This window comes from Myripristis murdjan, chromosome 10 (genome assembly GCF_902150065.1).
Source record: "Myripristis murdjan chromosome 10, fMyrMur1.1, whole genome shotgun sequence".
In the NCBI taxonomy this organism is placed as follows: domain Eukaryota; kingdom Metazoa; phylum Chordata; class Actinopteri; order Holocentriformes; family Holocentridae; genus Myripristis; species Myripristis murdjan.
In genome coordinates this window covers 26,985,684-27,004,947 of record NC_043989.1, presented here as the reverse complement: position 1 = coordinate 27,004,947, position 19,264 = coordinate 26,985,684, and the positions used below count along the sequence as shown (strand labels likewise).

At 40.9% G+C, this 19,264-nt stretch overlaps 3 protein-coding genes across 3 annotated transcripts; 2 read left to right on the top strand and 1 right to left on the bottom strand.

The window, feature by feature from the left end:
• Positions 1-1,284: 1,284 nt before the first annotated feature.
• On the bottom strand, positions 1,285-4,253 carry LOC115367116 (uncharacterized). Its single transcript, XM_030062851.1, has 5 exons — positions 4,129-4,253; positions 3,850-4,014; positions 3,634-3,733; positions 3,359-3,489; positions 1,285-2,809 (listed from the first exon to the last, which is right to left on the bottom strand). The coding sequence occupies exons 1-5, from the start codon at positions 4,180-4,182 to the stop codon at positions 2,537-2,539; spliced, it is 723 nt and encodes a 240-aa protein (XP_029918711.1). The 5' UTR covers positions 4,183-4,253; the 3' UTR covers positions 1,285-2,536.
• Positions 4,254-4,358: 105 nt separating this feature from the next.
• Positions 4,359-7,575, top strand: polr2g (RNA polymerase II subunit G). Its single transcript, XM_030061294.1, has 8 exons — positions 4,359-4,525; positions 4,852-4,961; positions 5,423-5,582; positions 6,030-6,080; positions 6,203-6,268; positions 6,694-6,765; positions 6,980-7,013; positions 7,254-7,575. The coding sequence occupies exons 1-8, from the start codon at positions 4,514-4,516 to the stop codon at positions 7,265-7,267; spliced, it is 519 nt and encodes a 172-aa protein (XP_029917154.1). The 5' UTR covers positions 4,359-4,513; the 3' UTR covers positions 7,268-7,575.
• A 251-nt stretch (positions 7,576-7,826) lies between these two features.
• eef1g (eukaryotic translation elongation factor 1 gamma) lies at positions 7,827-16,749 on the top strand. Its single transcript, XM_030062047.1, has 10 exons — positions 7,827-7,953; positions 8,829-8,987; positions 9,275-9,338; positions 10,285-10,427; positions 10,619-10,762; positions 11,021-11,150; positions 12,996-13,209; positions 13,869-14,041; positions 15,008-15,132; positions 16,377-16,749. Exons 1-10 carry the CDS (start codon positions 7,942-7,944, stop codon positions 16,533-16,535), a joined length of 1,323 nt encoding a protein of 440 aa, XP_029917907.1. The 5' UTR covers positions 7,827-7,941; the 3' UTR covers positions 16,536-16,749.
• Positions 16,750-19,264: the final 2,515 nt, after the last annotated feature.

The following is a 19,264-nucleotide window of genomic DNA, read 5'->3' as shown; positions in this document are numbered from 1 at the left end:
AGGATAAAAGCCTATTGATCTATCCATCAATGCGCCAACAGGCCACAATAAGAAATGGATGAAAAGCTCCACCCTGTAAGGGCAAGCCGTTAACCTGACTAGTGACGCCTGAGCCATGTCAATCAATCACCACATAAACGTCATAAATTACTGTAATCTATTCCAGCTCTGGTTATTATTTGATGTGGGTCATCCTCTATCTTATTCTATCCTGCCTTATCCTGCCTCGACACTACACTTCTCTACTTATCCAAGGATTACAAAGTGGCCTGAGGAGTTACAAGATAAGTGAGAAGAATGAGGTAGCAGCAGACCGTAAATTTGTGTTAACATGTCTTCTCTAGAGCCTGTTGTCTGCTTTTAATAATACTTGTAGGGGACAGGGCGGTCAGGGGACTTGGCGCTTAATGAGAAACTGTAATGGGACATGAGCACTTCCTAAGACATATGACACTTTCTCAGGACGACAAGGACGGAAAGGTCCTGTGAGATGCTGGCATACTATCGGTTAAGTATCTTGCACTATCTTCAGCTATTTCTGATTTGGACACCAAACTGGACTAAGACCAGACTTTGAATCATTTTTTTTTCCTGGCAGAAAATCTAGTGGCTAAATTTCCCCTTACAGTAAGGGGTTAAAAATTGATGGGAGGAATTTATTTCTGGGTGTGCACTTAACTGGCAGGGGGATACTCATTACAGTGTGTATGTCCGTCACACACACACACCAAGGTAGATGTTCTAGGTATGCCTGGAGTCACATTGAACTTGTATCACCTTGGATAACCGGCATAGCCAGCAGGTGCAGGAAAGTCAGCATTAAAAATAGGTTGTCGGAAATAAACTTGAGGAAGAGAAAATGTTGCTTATCACCCAGACGCGAAGCGGGACTGTGACTCATTCCCTCTTAAATGCAACAAAATGACAAATTACAGCTCAAATTTGAATCGCTCGTCTTAAGATCCTAATCATGCACGCGGGTGCAAGAGGCCTCCGAGGAAATATGTTTTCAGCACTGAGAGAGTAATACTAAGTGTTTCGTTTACATTTTCCAGCACTACTACTCATCAAGTTGCTAGTATTTCTGCGTGCTGTGCAGACTTGTTTTTCTCACTGTTTCACTCACACACACACACACACACACACACACATCTGCAAAATCACTTGTGCTCATTTGATCAGATTAACCTCTTCACTGTTCACTGTATAAATCTATGCTATGGTGCAATAGTGATGTGCTGTCATCTAGTGGTGCAAAATATCATTTCACAAACATTGTGTAACTTCTTTGTCTTTACCAACAGAGGGCTGTACATCAGATAAAGCTTTCAAAATAAAATGACTTATTGTCACATTACCTCAATCTCTGAATGTTAAAGAGGGTAAAGAGGGAACTGAAACTTACTTTGAATAATGAAAAATATATAGTCTATTTAGAAAAACAAAAATGAGGATTATCTAGGCAGTGCTCCTTAAAAAATTACCCAACTTTAGTTGTACACATTGGCTGCCAGATGCAAGGAAGGTGAATTTCAGTTTTGGCTGATGTTTGTTTTTACATGTTAACAAAACACTTTTCAGAGAAGCTAAAGGACAACTAGTTTGACAAAAAGAAAATTTTACCATCACAATGGGACAAGAGATTCATGAAGAACAGGAGCCAACTAAAATTAAAAAAAAAAAAAAAAAAAAAAAATGTCACAGTATTCCTTTGACAAAAACAGACTGACTACATTAGATACATGCTGTACAGACACTGGTGTTATGCCACCTCTGAAAACTCTCCTACCCAGGAAAAGAGGAAGGGAGAACAGACACACTGAAAGGCACACATCATTTAAAAGTTTTCTCTCCCCCTCTTCTTCTGCTCAATGAGATGTTGAACGGTGAGACTGATAAACCATTCATCTGTAAGGATAATGGAAAAAGCTTTAGGAACTCTACAGCTCACTACATTCACACTGCAGTCCTTTATGTTGCATTTCCAAGTGCAACAGAAATCTGATTTTTTTTTTTTATGAATGTTCATATCTATTCTCAATCAATGACTGATTGGAGGATGCAATCCCTATGATATTTTATGAACTGACAGCAATGTCAAAAAGACAACTATGTCAGTACTTGTTTCAAGTAAATGTGAGACATTTGTGCCTTGAAGTTTTGACTAAAATGAGGCGTCTTCCCAAAAACCAATCAAATCAGCTTTCCATTGTTGTGATTCATGGTCCCCCAAGCTAACTCTGTCAAGCTGCTGTCGTCACCAAACTTATGACAAAGTTCTCAAATGAATGACGTGAGATTTGCCTACAGTCATGGCAAGGCTGATAAATTGTGATTTGAGCATTCAAATACCAGATGCATGTGCGTCACATGCCTCAGGACACTATTCTGTACCATATGTCCATGTAGTGCCACCGTGTCACCTAGGAGGGGGACACAAAATCTGAGCTGATCCACTTTCAGCCGCAGTGTGAATGTAGCAAAGTGTCATTTCTGGCTCTTGGCTGATTATGTTAGTTGCTCCAGTAGTTTGTTTTCATTTGCCCTCTCCTTTGTCCCGTGGTACACGGCCCATAATGTAGAATTCAGCATTGGGCCTCATGTCAGTGAGGTGGGCCATCCGATTGGACATGGCAAAGAAAGAGGCGATGGCACCAATGTCCCAGGCATCCTCACGGTCAAAGCCCACTTCCTCCAAGGACTGGAAGTGCTGCTCAGTGATGGTGTCGCTGCGACACACAGCCAAGGCAAAGTCCAGCATGGCGCGCTGCCGAGGAGACAGCTCTGCATTCTCATAGTTCACAATGACCTGGGTGAAAGTGGGCAGGAAGAGAATTAAGAATTGAGAGAACCATAAAATAAGCTGCTCAGGACATGATACACTATGGAAAATGTTGGAAAAATGACAAGACATCTGCACTCAAACAAGACAAAAAATTGCTTTTACTCTCCATTCTTTTATAAGACAATGTCAGCTCGTGGTAATAACATGAATCACCAGTCAGAGTGCACACAGTGTTGGTAGTTAATTTTTACCACATAATAACATTATGGTATTTCAAAAATACCACAGTAAACTCAGTTTACTGGAAGCACCGCATGCCTGTTATACTTTAAAAATTCCTTAATTTTTATCGTTTCCTCTTCAAATGCATTGTAATCTTTTGGTGCCATTCAATGGCCGGTGCTCAACTTGCATAACTCCCTCTCATATTTAATATTTTACAGAGTCATATGTAACAGTATGACCTCTGATGTCTGCTCCTTTGGGCTCCTCAACGGAGATCAAATCTTACTACACATTTTGGTCTATTATAATAGGTAAAAAGCAAAGTAGTCAGTGAGATATGACAAGTACCTGGTCAGCCAGAGTGGGATTCTTTGAGTAGATGCGATGCAGTGCACTGTGGGACACCACGCAGTACAGACACTTGTTGTGGATACTGGTGGCCACTACAATCAGCTCACGGTCTGCTTTGGTTAACCCGCCTGGAAGGTATGGCATGTAAACTCAGCTGTCAAAAGCCAAAGCAAAGTGCATGTACAGATGCACAAGTGAACACACACACACACACACACACACACACACACACACACACACACACACACACACACACACACACACACACACACCTGTCTCCTTGTTCATCAGTTCATTGTAATAAGCAAAGAAAGCTCTGAACTCTGCTGGTCTGTGGGACAGTGCTTTGAAGACATTGGGCAGAAAGCCTCCCTGTAAAGAAAAAAAGAGCATGTAAGCTTGTAGCTTCATGTAAACTGACTATTTTGTGTTAACGCATTTTTAATCATTTGATTTAAATGTAGACGTGTCACAAGATTGTTTAGCACCTTTGCCTCCACTTCCCCCATCAGTTCCACTATATCATACGGCAGGTCTTTCCTGTAGGGTACTGGGTAGCGGCTGATTTTCTCGCTTTCATCGCTGGAGCAAAGTCTGGTCCCTCCTGCCGCCGCCGAGCTCCGCCGAAACACACGAGCTGCCCGGAGAGACGCCTGCACGGGGGACGGCATACCAAACAGGGAGGAAGAGTTTACTCACCGGACCAAGAGAAATGTATACAGAAACAGGCCAGACAACGCAGCACACTACGTCAAAAAGTAACTTACAGACAATGTCAAGGCAGAGGGACGAAACAATTTCAGAACAAAGCTATTAGCCATGTCTGTCAGCTGTGAAATGTCAACTATTCACCTCTTCCTAGTCGAGCCGATGCATTTTGGGTGAGCTTTTTTTTTTTTTAGGGTCTGAATAACCCAATCGTCGTAAAGTATTGAGTCACTCCCACTCTCTCGACACGCCCTCTTGCACTTCTCCTCCTCACCAGCAGGGGGTCCCACTCCCTCTGTGGGCCGACGGGGTTGGTCGCCACACCGGAAGGGATTTTGTTGTGAAGGAGCGACGGATTTCGTCCATTCTTTCAAAGATTATTGGTTTAATTGAGCCGAATAGGAATACGAATCGATTAAAGACTGGGCGTTGCAACTAACCGAGATGTTTTACCATGTAAGTGGATTAATTGCTGTCCGTGGCGACGTTGTGTGAATGTTTTGTGCGTTGTTGCCAGAGGAGCATGTTAGCGACTCTGTTAGCATAGCTAGCTAACATAAACTAAACTGATTGGTGTGGAAAGAAGCGAAACACATGACTTTTGTCGCTTTTGTTGTTGTTTAAAGTCTTGTTAGACCACACTGTCAGGTTCACTGAAACAGAACATCAGATCCACTGCAACAGCACAGAACAAATCACATTAACAGTGGTTATTTACGATTTATTTTAAGAATGAAAGCCAGACTGTTGGAAGCGCTGTTTTGTGTTTTCTGCGTCCACAGATTTCTTTGGAGCATGAAATCTTACTCCACCCGCGGTATTTCGGCCCCAACCTCCTGAACACCGTCAAACAGAAGCTGTTCACAGAAGTGGAGGGTACCTGCACTGGAAAGTGAGTGACTGAGAGACTTTTGTTGGCCATGAGATCATAGATTCTCTTATTGACTTTCATTCTGGTTCATTCTGGAGGCTATAGGTTGGCTGAAATATATCAACTTGGTGGTGTGTGTGTTTTTTTTTTATGTTTTTTTTTTTTTTTTTTTTCATATTTAGTGCACGATGGTGTTAAAATGCCACTGGGAACAGACTAATTTCTTGTCAAATGGTGAAGGAAGCTGTTACAACCAAAAAATCTGTAACCCATTAATTATTTTACCAGGACAATTACACTTTTAGAACGGATTAGTTCCTCCAGATTATGGTTGATAACGTAGCAGTGGTAGAGTTTAGTAGTATTTGGCTTGTGATTGATGTTAATTTCCAGTCCTAGTCCTTGATCTTGCATTAGTCGTTAAGTGTGATGGAAGTGAGCTGTTATTTTGTTTATTTACAGCCTTTATCCTTTTCTTCCAGGTACGGTTTTGTCATTGCAGTCACCACCATCGACAACATCGGAGCGGGTGTAATTCAGCCTGGCAGAGGCTTCGTCCTGTACCCGGTCAAGTACAAGGCCATTGTGTTCCGACCATTTAAGGGGGAAGTGGTGGATGCTGTGGTCACTCAGGTTAACAAAGTGAGTGAGATAGTGTTGTGCCACCGTTTAAAACTTGAGAGATCCATCAGAGAGGGCCAAAAAAAAAAAAAAAAAAACAGTCTCTCCATTGAAACGGGATTTAATAGAACTGAATAATGTAGTGTAACAGTTATGGGAAATATTCATCAAGTCTGAGGAATGCAGAGTACTTCATTACAATAAATGTAAAGCTAGTGCATTTTCTTTGTGGTTGGAGTTGCTGGCCTGAGAATCCTAGGAGAGTCATACAAAGGTAAATAGAAAAAAGCCCTCGGTTTCTATTAAGGGGTGACACTGGTATTAAGAGGCAGCATTGAACTAGTGTTCAGAAAAAGGACTTGGTATCTTGCATCTTTATTGTATCATACTATTGCTGATGATGGGATTTGTCCTCCTTAGACATTGCCGGTCTAAATGATGTGTTTTTTTTCCCTGTGTTTATTGCAGGTTGGACTGTTCACTGAAATCGGCCCCATGTCTTGTTTCATCTCTCGCCATGTGAGTCACTTGAACGTCTTGTATTGGCTTGTGTGAGTTCTGTATGCTGTGCAGAGGTTTCATACTGTTATCTGTATCTAAGTGCAGCTTTCTTTTATATATATATTTTTTTTTTTTTGCAGTCCATTCCCTCAGAAATGGAGTTTGACCCCAACTCCAATCCTCCGTGCTATAAGACAGTTGATGAGGTAAGACACTTAATTTTACTGAAACTGCTATTTATAAAACTCAGTTTTCTATACCATGTTATGTAGATATATGCCCTATTCACTACACAATTTACTTCCATGGCATTTGACAATAATCTTACAGCTATAGATGGGATATGTAAATGTGTCTACCATAAAATTTGATGTAATTAAATTTTTTAAATATTTGTCCCACAATGCAAAGCATCCTGCTGCACACATTGATCCCTACCTGTCCAGACTGAGGAAGAAGCTCATGTAAAATGTTAGGAAGTTACATTTCATTTTGTGTTGAATCAGGTATCCTTCAGGAAATTGTACATTATAGTACCTCATTCTAAACCTCACCCAGCCCCTCTACTGCTGTCGGCAATGCACACCAGCCAAATCTCTCATTTAAGGATGTTCTATTTCTCTTTTTCAAGGACATTGTAATCCAGCAAGATGACGAGATCCGGCTAAAGATTGTCGGCACAAGAGTGGATAAGAATGACATTGTAAGTGTACTTTATTTATTTTATTTATTTTTAATGTATTTATTATGTTTTTATTCAGCACTGTCTCCACATAGAGCAGTGTTTATGTGGTTGACATGAAAGAGGACATCACGGTCAGTGATGCTGAGAAATTAATGTAAGTTAATATGTTGGCCTGCAGTGGTTTTCAGCTCATCTACCGGGTTAAAAACAAGCTTTTCTTTTCCTTTTTCAGTTTGCCATTGGATCTCTTATGGACGATTACTTGGGTGAGTACTGGAGTATCATATGAGTATCATATGGATGCTAGAGTCAGGTGTTTCATGCCATGGATTGACTGTGAACCACAGTGGACATGGTGAAAATCCTGATTTGTAGTTTTACTGGGGTCCTTTAAGCTGCTAACCATCACATTTTTACACCAGTATTGTGTCAGAGTAGTTATTAAATGTTGTATGTTCTGTGATTTGCTAGTGCTCCTAAACCTAATGTATGTGCTTTCTTCCCAGGTCTTGTGAGCTGATTTCCTCCAGAGAGAGCACATTTCATACTGGATGATTTTATGTAAAGACCTGGCCATTACTTTTGTTAAAATGAGTATTTTTTTATGGCAGTAGTGGTTACAGATCTTGAAGCCCTGTAGCTGTTATTTTCATTATGCTGTATATCTTAAGTTTGTATGTTTTTATTGGATTTGCTATTCCTCTGATATAGTTATAAAATGGTTGTACATTGACATCTGCAAGTTGTGACACTAGAATTCATAATTGGCATTCTGATCACATATGCTTTGTTTTTGTACCTGGACTATAATAAAATATTGTATTTGTTCTTATGTCTTTATGACTCATTATATCAGTCTTTACCTCTTATATGTTTATGTGTAAATATGCGCATCTGAACTTTTAGCTATGATAATTATAGCTGTAATAATAACAATAATAATGACAAAGATAACGACAACAATAGTAACAATGATGATGATGATGATAATAATAATGGTAATAATAATTATTATTATAATAAAAATAATAAAGATGGGGTGTACTTAAAGGTCGTAAAACGGCATATTTGGCAGTTAACGGATTGTTATTGGTGAAGTTAACGTGGACGCGGAAGTCCAGTGGCGCGCGCGGCGCCTGGTCGTAAATACGTCAGTAGAGCGCGCCCTCGTTCTTCCTTTCTCTCTCTCTGAAGATGGCGGCAGGGGTGAGTAAGATGGAGAGCTGGGCAGTCATGAGGCTTTCCCTGCTACTTTCAGATGTAATCCGCCGGCAATCAGCCCCATCCGCACTCTGATTAAATTCCTCTGCTTATGAACGACCTTCTCCGTCTCGTAGGGAGTTGTTGTGAGGTGTATTTGGTGAATTTTTCATTCAGCGGTTTACCTAGCTCCAGCTATCCTGACGTAGCACTCGGGCGAGCTGAATGACGCCCTGCCTGGCCGCGCTGTGTGCCACGTTACCTCGGCTGGGGAAAGCGCTAGTTTAACATGTGGATATGTTGTCGCTTTAGGGGCATGTATATTATATGGTCACATCCATGTCCATAGAAACGTTCATTTAAGCGATGTCAAATGACTGAAGTATAGCAAATGAAAACTAACGAGCGTTTTTTTTTTCTTTTTTTTTTGCCGGTAATGGTGGCTAGTTAGCATGTTATCTAGCGCATGAATAAGAATTTTGTCATTATCAGTAGTGGGTTATTAGAGTTGCTGTTGGCTGAGGTAGAAACGTTTCATCAGCTGTCTCAGGTTACCCACCAGCTGCAAGTTCATATCCGTCCCCCAGGCAGTTTAAATGGACAGAGGGGCTAGGCTTTGGGATGTCTGTCATCGCCATCAGGAACACTCCTCCTCTGAAAGTCCAGTTTACCCTACAGTGCTTGTTTTGTGACTCAGCTCTAGTTTGACAACCATGTAATAGTTGATTTAATGAAAACCTTTTGTTTGTGTGCATGCACCTGAGTTACACACTGAGATTGTTCCTCTTCAGCCACACAGTTGAGACGTGATCAACTCTCAGCTGAACTGAATCTGCTCATATTGTTCAATAACTCCAGTGTCATTTCCCTTCTCTGTGTAGACTCTGTACACGTACCCAGATAACTGGCGAGCCTTCAAGGCTCAGATTGCAGCCCAGTACAGCGGTGCTCGCCTTAAGGTGGCCAGCAACCCCCCTGCCTTCACCTTCGGGCAGACGAACCGTGCTCCTGCCTTCCTCAACAACTTCCCTCTGGGCAAGGTCAGTGTAAATGATATCCAAGCTGTTGAAGGGGATTATGTTAATTGCACCAGTTTCATTTGTATTTTGGGGGCGGGAGGGGGGGTTATTTCATTACAACCCTTGACCAGTTACCGCAGTTAATAAGTCAAGTAAAAAAGCAGTTATGTTTACTCTAGTGGAAGAATTCAAACGGTGTGAGTCCTTAACTGGTTTGAGTGCCCATGTAACTGTGAAGTACCTGTGATCATCAACTGCGAGTGTATATGCAGTCATGTGCGTTTACACCGCCACTGCTTCCCCTGCAGGTACCTGCCTACCAAGGAGATGACGGTTTCTGTCTGTTTGAGAGTAACGCCATTGCTCACTACTGTAAGTCTCTCTGCCTAACTTCTATAATGAATGAATTAGCTAAGTTCCTGAATGTAGTGTTTATTGAATGGTCTTTCAAAAAGGGGATCTGTATATTCGTGTCAACCAAGGTCTTTAACAAATAAGTCAACACCACTGGGTCAGTGTTTTGCGAGTACTTCAGTTTATGTATGATGTAACCCAGGGGTCACCAATCATGTGCCATGGAGGGCCGAGAGGCTGCAGGTTTTCATTCCAACCAAGTCCTCCACCAGGTGATTTCACTGATTAGCTCCTCCTTTCTGATACAAGGTGAGGTGATCAGTGAAGTCATCTGGTGGAGGTCTTGGTTGGAATGAAAACCTGCAGCCTCTCGGCCCTCCATGGCACATGATGGGTGACCCCTGATGTAACCCTTTGTTTGCTGTAGTTCCTGTGTAGCAAAACACAGCAGTTGCCCAGTGGGGACTTAATCATGTCTGTCATGTATAGATGGCTTATGTGCACTTAGAGCTGCTGTCAGGTGCTTACAGTATTTTTCACTCTTTGGAAAAAGCCATTCTACCAGTACTTTGTCCATCTTCATTTTGTTGTTGTAATCTGTCAAAATTTCCATGGGTCAGGAAGTTCATTGTTTGTTAAGGTTGATTTCTGTTTCTGCATTGCCGTATTGCCATAGCTATTTAGTTGTCTACAGCGTGAGTGTTAGTTTGGCGTTGCTGGGTCTGCATGTGCGCTGCCGAAATGCTAGATGGCAGCGTCAAGTTTTTTTTTATTGATTCCATGCTGTGATAGCACAGATAAGATCGAAGTAAACTGGCTACTAAGTAGTTTTCTCACAACAAAAATACAGCAGTTATGCTACGCCCATAGTCTGTAGAAACGCTAAATTGACAAGTGAGCCCCGCCAGCTTTGAAGGCTTGCCTATTTAATGATATTTTTTTTTTTTTTATCTGGATATCCCAGTGAGCAATGATGCCCTGCGAGGTGCCACTCCCCAGGCCGCAGCACAAGTGCTGCAGTGGGTGAGCTTTGCTGATGCAGAGATCATCCCTCCTGCCAGTGCTTGGGTCTTCCCCACTCTGGGAATCATGCAGTTCAACAAGCAGGTGGGTAGCTCAGTGTTTTCTTTAATGATTGGTTGGACAGCAGGTGCCAGTTTCAGCTGGGCTTTCAAAGTTCTGCTGAGTGCAACGCCCAGTTATTATGCTTTGGCATGACTGGGGCATTGATTTTCATATTATAGTTTATGTGTTGTGTAATCCATTGTAGTTTTTCTTGTGTATGTATGTCTTTCCAGGCCACAGAGCAGGCCAAGGAGGAAGTGAAGAAGGTTCTGGCAGTACTGAACCAGCACCTGAACACCCGCACCTTCCTGGTGGGAGAGAGGGTCAGCCTGGCTGACATCAGTGTGGTCTGCTCCATGCTCTGGCTCTACAAACAGGTTTGACATAGACACAGCAAAGATCACAATTCAACAAACATGCCTGTGCTAACAAGTCTTATCAAGTGTGGTTTAACAAACATGCTTTCTGAGAGAGAGTGCCACGTGTCAACAGCGTGACCAGCAGTTTGACATAACCTTCTTAGTGCAAAACTAGATCTGTCTAACTATAATTAAATGAGGAGACCGGAGTTGGATAGAACTGTCTAGTCCCTTTTTACTTTATTTTAAGATCCTAACGCTTGTTTCCTTCTGAAGGTCCTTGAGCCTTCTTTCCGTCAGCCATATCCCAATGTGACCCGCTGGTTTGTCACCTGCGTCAACCAGCCCCAGTTCAAGGCTGTCCTTGGGGAGGTCAGGCTGTGTGAAAAGATGGCCCAGTTTGATGGTGAGTTTTTTAGCAAGGAGATAAACAAGGAATGGCACTTGCTCACCACAGTGCTGGTTAATGGAGTGTATCATCTGAAGCACAAATTAAAAATACACATTACAAAGTTCTGCCATCATGATATGGAACAATTGTGCAATATTTCATGTGTATTTATTAGGGCTTAAAGCCAGGACTGATGAAATTTTGTGAAAAAACCCTTGTGCTTTTGTAGCAAAGGGACATAACTAATGGAATTCAAGACACAAGGTAGGTAGGTAGATACTTTATTCATCCCGCAGGAAATTCACAATTCACAATGTCTAGTTGGAGAGGAGATAGATATGCGCATCAACCAGGAGAGCCTTGTGCTTGCATACTCAGCTCAAAAAACAATGTACGTTAAAGATTAAGGTAGAACATCCAAATACGTGTGGCAGAACACTAAGACCCTGTTTCCACATGGTATCATCATTATCGATCCTGCATGATCTGATCACAAGCCTGACACCTTAGCTACAGGTGTAAACGGCACCCATGGGTCTTGAGAGCCGATTGCCCAGGCCACATTCGGAGATGGCCTGAAACGTTTTTGTCTCATTGCATTAGAGGTGTAAACAGACGTGTCCCAGGATGCACTGAAGGACCGCCGACTCACTTGACATTCTCTGTCTTAAGGTCTGGTCCAGCCAAACACTTCTCACAGTGGCCAGGCCATCACTTTTCCTATAGACAGAATGTCCTTCCTGACTCTGCCCTGCTCAGCTGAACTGTCTGCTCCGCCAGCAGACAGTTCAGCTGAGCAGATGATCAAATGCAAATTGGAGTCTTAAATATGTTTTGACAATATACAGGGTTTTCTTCCATATAAAATTTGGAGGCGGCCATCTTTCTTGAAGTTTATGCCCCAGCACGATTAAACATTCTTTCTAACCTCAAATGTGAGAGATACCACAGAAATATTGCAGGTGACAGTGTGACTGTGCCCTTGTTTCAATATCCTTATATATATGTATATATATTTTTATATATGTATATATATTTTTATATATGTATATATATATATATATATATATATATATATATATATATATATATATATATATATATATATAAAACCTTATCTACCACTGTCAGATATGACAGTCCCCACCCACCTGCACATTTCTGGGTCAAGCCTGTAATTTAGTAAAAATGTAAAATATGGCTTAAGTAATTGACAGCACATTAAAATGAGACTGGAGTGTGCAAGGATGTCCCCTTTTTAATTGAATGCCTACTACCTGTTAAATGCTTTTTTTCCACTTTTTGTGTGAAAGTAGTCCTAGCAAAGTAAGAATTTCATTCTACGGTGTAACCGTCTGTTTTACTGTTCATGTGACAATATCTCTCCACTTACGCAGTCTCTCTCACACTCTTTCTCTCACAGCTTATAAAAAATAAATGTAAATGATAGGTGTTTATTTGCATATTGAGCAGGAAAGTCAGATCCGATCACAAGTGGGCAGGTGAGACATGTTTTAATGCCAGTTGTAAACAAATGGACTGAGAGCTGTCAGCTTGTGATTGTATCACCGACACATTTCAATACCAGGTGGAGACAGGGCCCAAGTTAAAACTTCATTTTATTGACTAACCAAAAATTAATTTCTTCATGATTGTAAAACTTTAGTGTTAGATATAAAAAGTATAAAACTGCAGCTGTGGCTTTAAATGTAGTTTTTTTTTTGTTTGTTTGTTTTTTTTCTGGCTGCAGTTGTTGAAAATTTTTCAGTTACTGATTGTGGTTGATTTCCAAGGTTCCTTTGAACATAGGTGAACAAAATCTTGACAGAAAGCATGTCTTTTTTTCCCTTGTTCCTTCAGCTAAGAAATTTGCAGAGATGCAGCCCAAGAAAGAGACTCCTCAGAAGAAAGAGAAGGGAGGAAAAGAAGCAGCCAAGCCCCAGGAGAAGAAGGAAAAGAAGAAGGAAGAGAAGAAGCCTGCTGCTGCCCCTGCCGCTGAGGAGATGGACGAGTGTGAGGCTGCTTTGGCCGCTGAGCCTAAGGCCAAGGACCCCTTCGCACACCTGCCAAAGAGGTAAAAGGACATGACCATGAATGGCCTGTGTAACCCAAGGGTGTTTCTTGTCCTTGTCCTTTTTCTTGGATATTGAACTCTTTTGGAAGCCAGGGCCCAGGCCTTACCCAGCAAATCTTCCACCTCCCCGTGATATGTGGGAATGTGGAGGACAGTCCCCTGTCATTGGGCAAGGCGGTGTCCAGTCATGGCATTGAGTCTTAATCTGACAGGGGAAGAGAGACTAGAGTCCATATTCATCCCAGCCATCTCTGTTTTAGTGAGAAAAAGGCTGGTTCATGCTATGGGTACATATTACACAACACCTAGCCTCAAGCAGTACAGTTGACTTCAGGGTGGTCAATTATTTTGAAAGAGTCGGTTCAAATTGGCTGAAGCACTTCAAAGAGGGCCCTTGTTGACCAAAACTGATTTTCAAACTCGTGGTGTGGTCTTGTAGACCTTGATGTTTATGGTGGCTGACAGCTAACAGCAAGCAACGTGAGTTAGTATTGTGAGGAAATTAGCCAAAATGAGAATTAAAGTAGAGCTCAGCCATCAAGGTAGCCTTTTTGTAGCTGAATGTTGAGCACTATTCTGGGTAATTCCACGTCATTCTCTGCTCTACATAAGCCTCCCAGCACATGCCTGTTGTGATATCGTGTCTCCCCTTGTTCTAGCACATTTGTCATGGACGAGTTCAAAAGGAAGTACTCCAACGAGGACACTCTGACTGTAGCCATACCCCACTTCTGGGAGCACTTTGATACCGAGGGCTACTCCATCTGGTACAGCCAGTACAAATACTCCAACGAGCTTGCTGCAACCTTCATGAGCTGCAACCTCATCACAGGTGAGAACCTGTAATTTCACATTTTGTGGTTTTACATATTCAAAATATTTTTGTATTAGTCAGATGTATTCATTCTTAAATGGTCTTACGTTAACTACCATGGGCACCAGGTTTTTATTTCATGTGGGCTGACTAATGTATTTTTTATTTATTTATTTATTTTTAAAATATCAGTTAACCAGTTCCTTAGCGGATTTTTCATCTTATCTGGTTCAATCTCCTGAGTGACAGTATGAAAGCAATAACTTTATAAGTTGGATTGTTAAAATTAAACATGGTTGCAGTGTTTCGCTGGCATTGGCTTGCCAGTGACCTAACCTTTTGTCATGAGAAGTGACAAAGTGACAAGTGATCAATAGGAATCTTGCGTGATGTTCAATTTATTATCAAACCTTTTCACAGACAGTCTAATGAAAAAGCTGGGCATGGCTGCTCATGCAAGTTCAGTCATTCACTAGTTGAAAGCAGTTAAATGGAAATATCTTCCTCAAACACTGAGTGAGAGGCGTTCTAAATTTAATGGAAAATTAAGATGGAGATAATGGTTAAGAACGACCTTGCTGATTAGTCTGTGGTAGTAAGGCTTTTCTTACAACTTTAAATGAAACTAAACTAAAACTGCTGTTAGCGTTTGTAATGCGTCTTTGTGTTTTCGGTAGTAGTTTAAATCACACTGTCTCAAACATAATGAAATGGCGCTCTTTGTTTTGAGGTTTTATGTATTTTCTATGAAAAGAGGATGGTGGGTAGGGATCATTCAAGGGTAGGCTAATTGAAAATCAGTTAGGGAGGAAAATGGTTTTATTTGATGGGATAGTTGGACAGGCCACATTCAAAAAGTTGTGTTTTTAATAATTTTTTTTATTTATGCCTGCTAGGGCAACATGAGGTCACCACTAAGGATTCTGGTTAAAGTCATGCAAGTTAATTTCATGGTGGTTTTAAACTCTCTCTTGCTCTTTACAGGCATGTTCCAGCGTCTGGACAAGCTCCGAAAGAATGCCTTTGCTAGCGTCATCCTGTTTGGCACTAACAACGACAGCTGCATCTCTGGGATCTGGATCTTCAGAGGCCAGGACCTGGCTTTTACTGTAAGTCTCTGCAAGAGCAGACACACTTCATGAGATGTCCTGAACTAATTATGCCTTTGCGCACAAATTTCTAAAGCCCTGTCATCTTCCCTCGCCTGGGTTCATGTGAGGGCAACCTAAGGTCTAACTGAGCCAAGTTCAGATGAGCCACAACCACACTCAATATTGAATTGAAAATGTCACTAATAAAATTGGTAATGAATGTCAGGTCATGTTTTTCAAATTATATCTCTATGGTCAATGATACACAAAGTGTTCCTTACTTCAGTGATTGCTAACTGGTGCCCTGTGGGCCACATCTGGCCCGCCAAAGCCTCACAGAATATTAATGAAGTCAGAAAATGTGAGGGGGAAAAATGCATTCTCGTATTTACGATATCTAGTAATTTTTTTTCCTTGCTATATTGAAGCAACACCAAAAACAATCAATGGAAACAATTTTATTAGGAAAGACTTGTCCCCAAATATGTGCTTTCAACCCGTGGGTTCTAAAGACATTCGTGTCAGCATAGTTACCAGCAAACAACCTACATAACCTGATGCAGGAGTCAAGCCTACCTCACTAACAAAGCTGCGTCTGATTGGCTGGTTGTCACTGAATAGCAGCAGTCCAGGACAGATGAGGCTGAAACCAGTTCCTGTCTTTTATGAATGGAATGTGGCTTGTGCCATGTCTTCGTGCAAGCAGGGGGACGCTTCCACCAATGAGGACACTGTATAATAGCGTCAAAACCGATGAAAGTTGATGAATAATTCTGGCCAATCAGGATTGTATTCTGCAATTTCCTTTCCGGAATTACAAAGTTGAACCATCACTCCTCAGTGAACTGCCTTCTTGGCGGAGGTCTGCGCTCTACTGAGAGCATTTCCTAGTTAAGTATCTAGTTATTATTAATTTCCTATGTTTTTTCAGGAGTTTGTTCACACTGAGAGACTAATTAAAATAACAGTTTTGTAAGAAAGTGAAGCCATTGGGCGATAATAGGCCAGTTAGGTCTTAATAAATTTACGTGTTTGAAAGTCTGGCCCTGCAGTATTACTTAGAAGGATTTTGGCCCTTGTGGACAAATGTAGTTGATGAGCCATGCCTGCTTGATACAGCCTAAAGCAATAGGGTTTGATTTTGATTTTGTTTTTAATGGGTAAATTGTCATGTTACAATTGGAGGTGTCATAGATGGAGCTTAATTAGCTTAAAGCTGATTCTCACGCAGCTAATACGTTTTTTTTTTTTTACCTCCCTAGCTGAGTGAAGACTGGCAGATCGACTATGAGTCATACGACTGGCGGAAGATGGACCCAAACAGCGAGGAGTGCAAGACCATGGTGAAGGAGTACTTCTCCTGGGAGGGAGAGTTCAAGCATGTGGGCAAACCCTTCAACCAGGGCAAGATCTTCAAGTGAGAGGACAGTGGGACAGTCTGAACAAAAAAGCACTCTGCGCCTCTGCTATCCATCAGCACCTAAACTACAGACTTTCAGCCACCATGTACTTTACTTAACTGCAAGAATGACTTGGAATGACAGTGTTTCAGGTCAAGAGTGGATTTTGTCACTATGGCCCCCCCAAGTGTTTTTCTTTTTTGAGTTGAGAAATAAAACATTTTCCACAATGCCATCACTGGGATTTGGTTTGTGTGCTGTATGACTTCAGTTTAATGTGTTGAAGGGTTTACTGTTTTGAATTGTCCCATCTGCATACCCACTCCATGTCCTGTTCTTATCAGTCAGCTGGACCCAGAAAAAGCAAATACAGTAATGGTAAATGGAAAGTTAATGGTGAGTACATAATAGCCTAATGTGGTGTGCTGTGAACAATAAACATAACCCAAACAGATGTGACTCAACCTTATTTTTCTCTGTAGGCTATCAGCCCATTTTAATGTGTTTTCAACAGGTCCTTTGCATCCCACTTCTAGATATATGAAATATAAATATAAATCTTGAACATCACAGATCCTGAGTTGGATAATGGTGTAGTCTTCTAGTCGTTAATCTGTGAAAATGTAAGCAACTGCCAAATGTCAGCAACACAGGGCTCTTGGTATATCTGGAAGAGGGTTCAGTGATGTAATATTTGCTTATGCCTGCAGAGGGCATCAAAGTCCTTATTTTAGAAGACCTCAAGGCTTGTGCTGAGTAGAGGAAAAAGAAAATTACTAGGTTCAGCTCTGCGGGTTTTTTAACTCCAAGTCAAATGAAAAGTAGACAAACGAGATCTTAGTTTTTACTTTATGTTGTATTACATGTATCTGTACATGTAGGGGAAGCCTGCTGGGTCTTAAAGAACAGGCTGAACATGCCACTAAAAGTGAAAGTTTGCATGCATCAGGCTAGGAGTCATTTCCATAAAATTTCTAGTTTTGAATAGAAAGTGAGTAGTTTACTGTAATGAATTGTGATAGTCAAGTTGGTACTAATATATTCTCCAATGGGCAGTTAATAAATTAGTAAGCAGCAGTGTTAGTAAGCTCAATTTGGAAAACAAAACTTCTGATCAAACTCAAAAATACCAGCACTCTTACACACAAATTAGTCATATTTTGCTTGCAGGTTATTGCTTTAATATTTTAAATCTTTATTTTGGCAACACCTCCAACAAACCACATTCAACACATTTGCAAGCTTATATATCAGAATATTAGTGCTCTGAAACAGACTTGAAGAAATAGTGAGCCTTAAGAGCACTGATGCTAAATTAAATGTTTGTTTTTTTTTGTAGACAAAAAACATCTTCAAAATTAATTTAATGTTCATCAGATTTACCTGCAAACTGATATTTTTAAGATAAGGATGGAAATGACTAATTACATTTGCCCCAGTTCCAGTAAATGTGTTCTTTGTGTCTTCTGAGTATTTTTAAAGTCGGTAATTTGAAGCACATCTGTGATGAAGTGATGAAGTAGTGTTAGTAGTGATATTTTGCTACATTTTAAAACCATTACATAGAATAAACATCACAAACTGGCCAACTGGAAACATCCACAATCAGTGAAGACGAGAGCAGTAATCTGGCATTACTTTGTCAACAAAATTTTGTAATTTCTATTTTTCCAATTAACGTAATCTAATTTGAAGTCTGTCCTCCCATCATGTGTAGTACAGATCACATGAAACAATGTTCTCTTTTCTAAAAAGTAACTTACTGTGTACATGTTGAAGAGCTAACTTACTTTCACTCAAAGAGATCTTAGTTTTTAGTTTATGTTGTTATGTTTCTGCTCTGTTGTATTTCCTTGCTGAAATTTTAGCAAGAGAACAGTAGTTCTACCTTTTCACCTTCGGTATCAAATTCTTTGAATACGTTAATAAGTTGGCAAATATTTGGGGATGAATAATCATCAAGCGCTGACAAGCCCTTTTGTAAGAATAAATCTTTTATGTGGTTTGACCACACCTCGTTCAAACTCTGACATGCCGTGTTTGGGAAACGACTTGCTGTGCAGCAGAGCTCACTAACACTAAAGCTAAGTAGACAACAGTTTGGATAGTTAGAGGGGGGTCACCACATCTGTGAATGTGCTGAGCTGCTCAGTCTTCATGAGTAAGGATGAAAAAAAATTCTGTGATGATTTCCTTCTTTTGTATGAAGGATTTGTTTGAGGGAAATGTCCCTGAGGCGAATGGCTGTTGTCTTTGCGTGGCACATTTTAAGGTGGACCGTGAAGAGTGAGAATATAAGGATTTAGTGGGGACACACCCAGTCATAAGAGAAATTGCACTTCTGTTTTTGAACTCACACCTGCCAGACAGGCTTATTCATTTATTTCCGCCATGCCCGATTCCTTTGTTCAGTACCTGACTGTGCACTGTATATAACTGCTGTGTACATAAGGCACCTGGCCCGTCCGTTATTATGAATTATGATGAATTTAAGCATGTCTGGATGTCAGGCTTGATATGTCCAGAAAAGGATAAGACAATACCACCACGTGTAGTCAACCACAGTTTAATCAGTAAATCAATAAATGTTTTATTTGGTATATTTTAAAGATTTATTTAAGTTCCATGGTGGATCTTTGCCTTCCTCTCTCTCCCTCTCTCTCCCTCTCTCTCCCTCTCTCTCTCTCTCTCAAGCATTTGCACACACAGTTGAAAGATGCACAAGAAAGGAATTTCATCCAAGGGTGAGT